The sequence below is a fragment of the Malania oleifera genome, chromosome 4, assembly GCF_029873635.1.
Source record: "Malania oleifera isolate guangnan ecotype guangnan chromosome 4, ASM2987363v1, whole genome shotgun sequence".
Taxonomy (NCBI): domain Eukaryota; kingdom Viridiplantae; phylum Streptophyta; class Magnoliopsida; order Santalales; family Ximeniaceae; genus Malania; species Malania oleifera.
Window position 1 is genome coordinate 81,383,573 of NC_080420.1, and position 9,969 is coordinate 81,393,541.

General features: G+C 37.5%; 2 protein-coding genes across 3 annotated transcripts in view; one reads left to right on the forward strand and one right to left on the reverse strand.

The window, feature by feature from the left end:
• Window positions 1-9,969, forward strand: part of LOC131154584 (uncharacterized) — a 531,072-nt gene that overhangs the window by 300,078 nt on the left and 221,025 nt on the right. The gene's annotated exons all lie outside the window — the stretch shown is intronic.
• The window catches only part of LOC131154586 (uncharacterized), a 114,054-nt gene that overhangs the window by 68,705 nt on the left and 35,380 nt on the right, over window positions 1-9,969 (reverse strand). For both annotated transcript variants that reach the window (XM_058107461.1, XM_058107460.1), the window contains exon 7: window positions 4,525-4,614. In XM_058107461.1, coding sequence (XP_057963444.1) covers window positions 4,525-4,614 — 90 coding nt within the window. The remainder of the gene's footprint in view (window positions 1-4,524; window positions 4,615-9,969) is intronic.

Sequence of the window (9,969 nt, forward strand, 5' to 3'; positions counted from 1 at the left end):
CGCTCGACGTGTGTGAGACACTGACACTTCACATTTTGAGAAGTGTTTCCTAGCTACAGCATGATCTCTATTACCCTTGCCACCACTCAACCACAAGAAATCCCTCATCAACTTCTTAATCCTCCATGCATCTCTCACAGGAATTCTGAAAAGAGAAATATTAAAAAAAAAATATGGAGCATAAACAAGCGTGGATAAAAGTAATACAACCACCTAAAGTGAAGAACACTCCTTTCCACGCATCCAATCTCCTTGCCACTCTCTCAAAAATCGGGTCGTAGAAAGAGTCCGCAATGGGATTACCTCCTAAAGGGAAACCTAAATAGGTAATAGACCAAGTCAATGCATCACAACCAGCTAGCCTAAAAAGGTCCACATTAATACCCACAACCACCATACCACTCACAAGAAAGTTTACAACCTGAATGCTTTCTCAAAGGCATGTATTGCAAATTAGGGAAGCAACCCAAATTTTCTGAAAGGAAAAGGATAGTATCATCTTTGAACTGAAGATGCGATATGGTACAATCGTCATACCCTACCTTAAGCCCCTCCACCAAACTTTTGTCAACTCCTTAATTAATCATCCTACTCAAAGCAACAACAACAATAATAAAGAGAAAAGGTGAATAGATCTCCCTATCTTAGATCCCAATGAACAAAACCAAGATTTAGCCTCGCCATTCACTAAGATTGAAAAGACCATAAAAGATAAACACCCCTAAATCCATTTCCTCCACTTCAAACCAAAACATTTTCCATCCATAATCTTGCCCAAAAAACCCCAATTCACCCTATCATAAGCTTTCACAAACTCCAATTTCAACACTAGACCTCTGTTATTCCTTCAAAGTTCAAACAGCATCTTTAACCACCTCATTTACAATCAAGGCTGCACCTAGGATCCATGTATCACCTATAAAGGCACTCCAATCTAAGAGTAATAATATCCGCTAGAAGTTAGGCCAATCACTCGGATAACATGTTAGTCAAAATGTTATAAACACTTTATCAAGCTAATTGGTCTAAAATCTTTGACTTCAACTGCACAATCTTCCTTATGCGCCGAGGTAATAAAAGTAGAACTCATGCTCCTTCCTACCACTCCATCGTCCAAAAACTCAATAAAGGCATTGAAAAGGCTTCCCCTCAATAACTCCCACCAATTATAAAAAAAAACGCCACAGTAAAACCATGGCCAAGGAGCGCTTTCTCTATCCATCTTTAAGACCGAGCTCTTAATCTCCCCTTCCTCAAAAGGTCTCTCTAAGCAAGTTGCTTTGTCTACTGATATAGAACACCAATCTAGCCTCTCAACCATAACTCTTCCCCCATCCTCCTCTAAAAAAAAAATTTCACATAAAAATCAATGATCATAACTGCAATATAACCAAGATCCCTGGCAACCTCTCATTTGTCATCTTCCAGCACTTTTAATAAAATTCCTTCTTCTCCTACCACTCGCCACCCCATCCACGAGTCTTAAGAGTTTAAACCCAGCCCTAACCCAATTTGTTCCAGATTTCTGCCTCCAACTCATGTCTTCCCTTAAAACAACATGTTCAAATTCATTAGACAACTGAACTCATCTTTCAACTATGTCCTTGGAAAGAGGTCCCTTAGCTAATCTATCAATCACCCCCAACTCATGAAGAAAACCTCTTTTCTCTGGACCAGAGATGACCAAAAACTTCCATATTCCAGATTTTCATCTTATTTTTTAAATACCTCAATCTTTTCATTAAACAAGAGAGCTCCCAACCTTCCACAATGCACTTTCCCCACCAATCTCTAAGCGAACTCCGAATATCAAAATGTGTCAGCCACAAGTTTTTCAAATCTAAACAAAGTAACGTCCCATTTAATAGGATTAGACTCAAGAAGCAAAGAGTAATGGTCAAAAATAACTCTAGGGAGCCCTTCTTGAAACATAGACCTAGTTGAGCACATGTGAGGATAAGTGAGTGAGTTATCGTTTCTGGCATGAAAAGGGGTAGGGGTAGGCCTAAAATACCTTGAAATGGGGTAGTGACGTAGTGTGGAAAGATTTAATAGTCCTCAATCTAATAAATGAAAACACTCTCGATTAGGTAAATTGGCGAAAAAGGATTCATGTAGCCAACCCCACCTAGTGGGACGTAAGTCTTGTTGTTATTGTTGTTGCTTCTTGTTGTTCTCATACTTTAGGTACTTCTATAGCCTCCCAATTTCTTATTGGTGGACCTGATGATGTTAAAATCACCCCCCAAACACCAATGGCAGGAACACATGCCATAAAGAACAGCTAATTCATCCTACAATTTACCCCTCAACTGAGGGGTATGCAGTCCATAGCCCCAAGTAAACCACCATCGCCCTTTTCTATGACATCTAAATGAACAAACAAAGGAAAGGAACCACTTAAAACATCCAATTTTTCTAGTCAATCTAGTATCCCAAATTATCACAACCACCCCCAAGGAACTACCAGGCACCAACCAAACCCAATCTTTGAAATTGGAAACTCATATACTCCTAAAAAGAAACCCGTCCACCACCTCCAATTTAGAGTTCTGCAGCATAACAACATCAAGGCAACCATATCTTTCATAGAATTTTTGTTATCTAAAACATATTAAAGAAACAGAAAATATGAATTTTATTTTAATTGATTGAATAAGTCTAATATAATTATTATATAACACTTATTGCTTCTTATACCCTACATACCTGTCCTTGATTATTTTATTTATAGTATTTTAGTAATAAATCTTGCATTATTATGTCTATTAATAGTTTGGAAAGTGTCATTAAAAATTTCCCATCCTTTACTATTAATTTCCATCATTTTTTTAAAATCAAAATCAGAATTGACATCAGCATTGAAATTCCCATCAAATATTCCATAGATTTTTGAAGCGTCAAAAATTTTAGTCAACATCAAACTTCATGACTTTTACATTTTTTTTAAAGGATTTTGAACTTTCCAACCATCTTTACAACATCCAACCAGACACGTCAATTGGTAGAAACATATTCATCAAACATCAATTTTTCAAGTAATCAAAAGGAAGTAATTCTTCAATAGCAGCAAACTCTTCTTGGCAAGCTGCCCATTTTGCTCAGACCTAATTGGATAGTGGCTTCCTTCATAAACACGCTATCCGGACTAAATAGTGTTGAAATCAATCTTAAATTTATCAAGAGATGATTATGATTTTGCAAGAATAATCGCATCCTCCAAAATTAGTCTGCTCCAATCAACATGGGTGAAGAGCAATGTTTGATGTAAAATGGCAATCAATCACAATTTATTTTCAAGAAACTCTTCTTTCCTTAAGGCTGCCTATTATCTCAACTGACTTGGAGACTAGACAAGTCTACTGGGTTATGTTCTAAAGAGTGCAACATGCTGGACCATCGACTGGGCTGGTTTTTATGGCCCTTTAATTGCTAAGCTTGGGGATTAACACGTAGGCTGAGATGAAGGGATGTGGATAAAATGGATCGGGCATGGGGTGGTACAGCCTGGACTATGGATAAATTTTAGGTTGGATTAAGATATTTGGGTAATAGCATATGGAATTGAATTGGGTTATAAAGAAGCAGGTGGGGACTCCAATTGCTAACCTGGTACTTATGAAGGGGAGGATCACTGCTCCATTTCCCACTATGATGGCAACGCATGTCATTGACTCAAACAGAAAGATTCAACAAAGTTTTGTGAGCTGTGTGTGTCTGGCTTCCATGAAGAGCACCAGTAATGCAGTGGTAGTCAAGTTCAGGCATGGAGCATCGGTGTTGCAAAATCAACCTCAGCCTCCAGTTCTTCTCATCTGTTTCTCACGTCTAGGGTTCCAATCAATGATCATTTTCCCTTAAACTACAGGCTACAGCTAAGAAAGGCCTGCAGCTAAGGAAACTTGCATGACCGGCAACAAGAAAAGCTTCGAGCCTTCAACAAGGCAGACATACCCAATAACCTCAAATAAATTTAATAAAGCCAATAAACCTCATTTAATAAAATCCAAATAAACCCGATCTTATAAATTTAATAAGCCTAATCAACATTATTTTATGTTGAGTCCATATGTTCAATAAAACCCAAATAAATTTTTACACCTTATCACGTATGTTTCTTCATTTCTTCAGACATCACATACTTTTCTCCATTTCTACAGACATAAATTAAAATTTAAATGTAGTTTGCAGTGCAGGATATATTATAATGTGTAAATGAAAAAATATAAACACCAATAAATTCACATCCAAAATAATAAATTTACAGAAGCAACTGTCATCCAATGTTCTGAGCCACAGTTCAATGGTTTCCAGACAACTCACAAGGTAACCTCCTGCCCGGGGTGAAGAAAGGAGTTCAAAGCCATAGAGGCAAAATAACAATTAGATATGTTATAATAGATATTCTAATTCTCTAATGATTTTATGAATGTCCAGAAGGAGAAAAAATGTCACGAAATGTGTAAAACTAAAAAATAGGATATTTTTAAATCTAACCAACCATAAAAATTAAGCACTTGATACCAGTTTATCCATCATCAGCAAAGCACGCTCTTTTGTGCAGCTACGAGTTGACTCCCATCGAATACGCAAGATACTACAGAAGCACTGAATCTGAAGGGGAAACAAGAAAATGATGAATATTCAAAGTAATACCAAGTTATACAGAAATTAAATTTTAATGTAAATGGAGTACGATTAATGGTTATAGATGGATAGCCATGCATGTGAAAGTGTAAATTGCCATGCATGTCAAAGTAAAAAACACTGTGCTAGAAGAGCAACTTAAACAAATACACATGCTGGCAAATGAATTGCATGTCATGGCTGCAGCACAAGGCCAAAAAAAAAAAGGCAAGGGTGCACCCATAAATATATGACAAAATCCATTCAAATTTAGATAAGACCCTAGGGTTGTATCAAAGGGAAATTGGGGAAATCGAAATGATGGAAAATAGAAAAAGACAATGCAATTGATCACTTAAAGGGAATCTTCCTCCAAATTATCCAATGGCTCTGAATTATGTTATTGCTTAAATGAAAAAGTCGCATAGGGTTTTATATATATATATATATAGGGTAGGAACCCTACTCCTATTAGGAATGTAAAAAATCCCAATCCAAGTCCTTAATGGATTCAATCCTCATTGATTTGGGAATCATAACATTAAATAGAAATCCCAATTGACTTGGGAATCCAAACACATTAAATAGACATCCTCATTGATTTGGGAATCCAAGCACATTGATTAGAAATCCCAATTGATTTGAGAATCCTAATTTTCTTTCCTCCTTCAAATCAGCCTTGTCCTCAAGGTTGAGCAGCAATAAACTCTGGGAATCACTCCTCCACGGATTGATAAGTTTCCCAAGTTGCATCTTTAGTTGGCAAGTGAGACCGCTGAACTAAATTGTCAGTGATGTTTCGACTTCTATGTTTGACCACTCAGCGATCTAGAATGCTTGTGACTGCAGTTGAACCTCACCAGCAGGTGTAATATCAAGCAAGTGGCATTGCACAGTAACTTGGTCCCCTAACTTCTTGAGGCAAAATACCTGAAAACAGAATGTACCTTAGAACCTATTGACAAGTTAAGACGATAAGCAACAAGGCCTACACATTCCAAGATCTTATAAGACCCACCAAGGAGGCAATTTTATTGAAGAACAAACAGTCACAGATATCTGTCTATAGGGCTGTAGCCTGGGAAAAACCCAATCTCCCACTGACAACTCCTTTTCAACACAATGCTTATCAGCTTGCTGTTTCATACAAGCTTCAGCTACAACAAGATTTTCCTCAAGCATTTTGTCTTGATCATGTAACTCTTTATGTACTTGAACAATTCTGAAAGATCTAGTTGATTATCTAGCAAGGACAGGAGAAGCTCGCCATAAACAGGCTCTAATTGGGTCAATTTCATAGAGGAATGATAAGAGGTACTGTATCACCATTCAGCCCACGGAAGCTACTGCGCCTTATCCTTCATTTTGTTGCCAGCAAAGCAACAAAATATGTCTCCAAGAACCTGTTAAATACTTCAATCTACCCATCTGATTGTCAATGATATGCAGTGCCCATATTCAACAGCGTTTCCTTGCAAATGGAAAATCCCCTTCCAGAAGTCGTTAGTAAAGACCTTCAAACAATCACCGACAATAGACTGAGGAATACAACTTGTTAATGTTCTCAACAAAAGTACAACCAACACTTGTAGTAGTGTAAGGGTGAGTTATAGCACAAAAATGTGCATACCTTGTGAGATGGTCCACAACACAGAAAAATAGTAGATTTACCATCAAAAGATCAATCCAAGCTTTTTCCGCAATAGGAAGAAGTTGTAGAAGGCATAGGCTTGCCACTGTTTCACCCTAATGTCATTGACAAACATCACATTATGCCACAAGCTTTTTGATTTCACCCTTCATTCTCTTCCAATAAAAACTCATGAGAAATACGCTTGTAGGTTCGAACAAATCCAGAGTGACCTGCAACTGGTAATGCGTGTAATTCTTGCAATATGGTTTGCTTGTGGATTGAATTAGGCACTAATAAAATCCTCCCTAATACAATAACTTTAAAGAGTCCCAAAGGTAAGGAGAGATTGAAGTTAGCTCTTCTTGTAGCCTTTGGATGATATCTCTAGTCTCTAGATTTGGCCACCATACATTCCTGATTTGGTCAACAGTAGTATATGCAGGTACAGAAATACCTACAAGATCAACTTGCTAAAGAAACCGTCAAAGTGCATATGCCACAACATTCTCAACCCCTTTCTTGTAAATAATCTCATAGTCATAGCCCAACGACTCACTAACCCAATTCTATCGTTCCATGGAAGAGATAAAATACTTCTGACTCTTGTGATCAGTTCGATTTGGAAATGTCCGCTAGTTAATATAGTCTCTACTTTGTAATGGCAATAGCAATGGCTAGCTTCTCACATGCTGATGTGGGAAAGGGATGGGGCATTCATCTTGCATTAAACTGCACCAATGCCAACTCCTTAATGATGCATCAAACTCAATGATGAACACCTCGTTGAAATTTGGAAAGGTAAAAACTGGTGCGGTGGACATTGCGTGCTTAAGCTTGACAAAGGCTTGTTCAGTTTCCTCACTACATTGATGCATCCTTTTTCAGTAGAGCAGTCATTGGAACGTTAATCTTTCCATAATTCTTGACAAACTTGCTATAGTAACCAATCAACCCCAAAAATCCTCGCAACATCTTGATTGTTTGTAGAATAGGACAATCTATCACCACTTGTATTTTAGAAGGATCAACTGAAACACCTTCTTGGGAAATAATATGCCTAAGGTACCATATGCAGTTGAACAAGCTGCATTTAGATTTATTAAAAAATAGATGATGCTCACAAAGAGAAGCGAGTACAATTTGCAAATGCATACTGATCTTTGAGAGATGAGCTATATATCAAGATATCATCCAAAAGTACGAGAACAAACTTAAATAGGTAAGGTCAGAAAATGTCATTAATGAAACTCTAGAAGGTGGAAGGAACATAGGTTAACTCAAAAGGCATAATCAAGAACTCATAATGACCATCCTAAGTTCCAAAAGCAATCTTCTAAATGTCATCTTCACGTACTCGAATCTAGTGATAGCCCGATCACAAGTTGAGTTGGTGAATTGTTGAGAACCTTCCAACTCATCTAAAAACTCATCCCCAATAAGATAGGATATTAATCCTTGACAATGCTCATGTTTAGTGCTCGATAATCAACACACCTCTTCCAAGAACCATCCTTCTTCTTCACCAATAAGACAGAAGAAGAACATGGAATGAGAGTTGGATGACTTATACCAACATTTAAAATTTGTCATTATTTTTATATTTTTGCTTTCTTAAAATAAAGGATATTAGTAGAGACACTTCAGGGCAATAAAGGAATGCAGTGTTTATGTGTTCGTTGAGGTAGCAATCCTTGGGGCTCCAAAAAAAGTCAAAAAATTCTAAATTAAGAGATTTTAGCCCTTCATTCAGGCCAGATTATGTTAACTCCTCTAATGTTTGAAGTTGTAACAAGAAACCATGTCACTCCTTTTTGAAAAGATTCTCCATACAATTGCTTGAAATTGTAGGGATACCATAACGTTTGCCTTTAGAGAGTCACACTCTAGCCATTCATGGCAAACTTCATAACTAATTTAGAAAAATTCCAAGCTATATCACCTAGAGTCCATAAACATTCAATATCCAATACCACTTCATAGTCTTCTAGCGGCAGCAAAAGGAAATCAGCATACAACTCATGATTCTGCATAGTAAGTTTAACCTTCGAACACTAGCTCTGATTTGTTAAGGTCATTCCCTTTGCAACCTTCACACCAAACTTTTCACATTGCTCCACATAATAGGCTACCCATTTAGCAATTTTAGCATCCATGAAATTACTAATGCTACCCATATCAACTAAGATGGTGATAGGTTGGCGTTTTAGCAAGCTATTAATTTTCATGGTTTGAGGATTAGCATACCCAGCTAAAGCATGAACTAAAAAGTGATATATTCATCATTATCATCAGTCTTTATACCTTTCTAATATGAATTAGCAGTCATTCTCAACCTGTTTTGGCTCCTCCACTGGTCTAATCATCAAGAGTCGCTCCTTTTCTGCAACAGTGCCCCCTATGCCACTTCTCATCACAATTCCAACACAAACCCTTTGTCATTCACTCTTTAAGTTCCCCCTGGGCCAATAACTTGGTAGAAGGATTACAAGGAGCAAGTGATGCGATAGCGTCGCAGACATTTTGCTTGCTAATGGTCTTGTTGGAACTACATCATTCTTCTCCGAACTTCTCTTCTTCTAACCGTGCAATTGCAGCAGTTATAGTCCATGGCCAATGCACTTTGATCTCATGTTGAATGTCAAGGAGACGTTCAATAAAAGTACCAATGAGTTTACTTTCATTCCGATCTTTAGTTCTATTTGATAGCTGCTAAAATCGTGTCTGGCACAACAAGACAGTGCAAGTCTAGCGTATTTTGGCAAGCTCTCCATCAATATTCTAATGTCTACTAGGCCCAAATCGGACAAGTAATCCAGAAAAAATTCTCCCCACAAAGGCATTCCATAATGAGCTTCAAACCAATCATACCATTGTATAGCATCGCCATCCAAACTAATAGCAGCAATCACAACTTAGATGTTTCTGGAGCTCGGTGAAAGTAGAAGTACTTTTCAAACCTAGAAACCCAACCAGTAGGGTCATCATTTTCCCACCAAGAAAATTCCACCTCCACACAAGAAGGACCATGATCACGCTCTCCTTGGCACCTCCTTCGCACAAGTATGGCTGCTCCCTGAGATTAGTTAACATAGAGGCATCATCTTCTCTCTCTTTAAGGAAAGATGCACTGAGTAGTTTAGAGAGGGATGGCTAGATCTCTTTTTTATATATATATAAAAAAAGAAGAATTCATTAATAAAACAAGAGAATAAGACATCTCCTTAACAAAGCCCGAAAAATTCAGATAAAAAAAAAAGGAACAACCCACAGACTAAGAAGAAAAAAGAAAAAACCCACCACAAACTAACACTACAACACAACGCCAATAGCGTTGAATATCAAAAAAGCTCACCACCCTTAAAAATCCCTTGTCCCACTCACCAAAGAGAAGCCAAATAATATATCGTTTCCCAAACCAGCACCTAAGCCAACTTCTTCCCTAGAAAAAATGCGTGCTTTGCGCTCCATCCACAACAACTAAAAACCGCAAAAGAAAAAATAAATAAATAAATAAAAGAAGCACTGCCCTTTCCTTTCTCCTGCCAAATCCAGCAAAAGTCACTGCCAAAAAATCCTCCACTATCTTAGAACTCACCCAACATTCGCCTAAAATACCAAATAGCTTATTCCAAACACTCCAAGCATAGTCATAATGAATGAAAAAATGTGATGATGATTCAAGGGATCTAGATCTCTTCAAACTAAGGCTT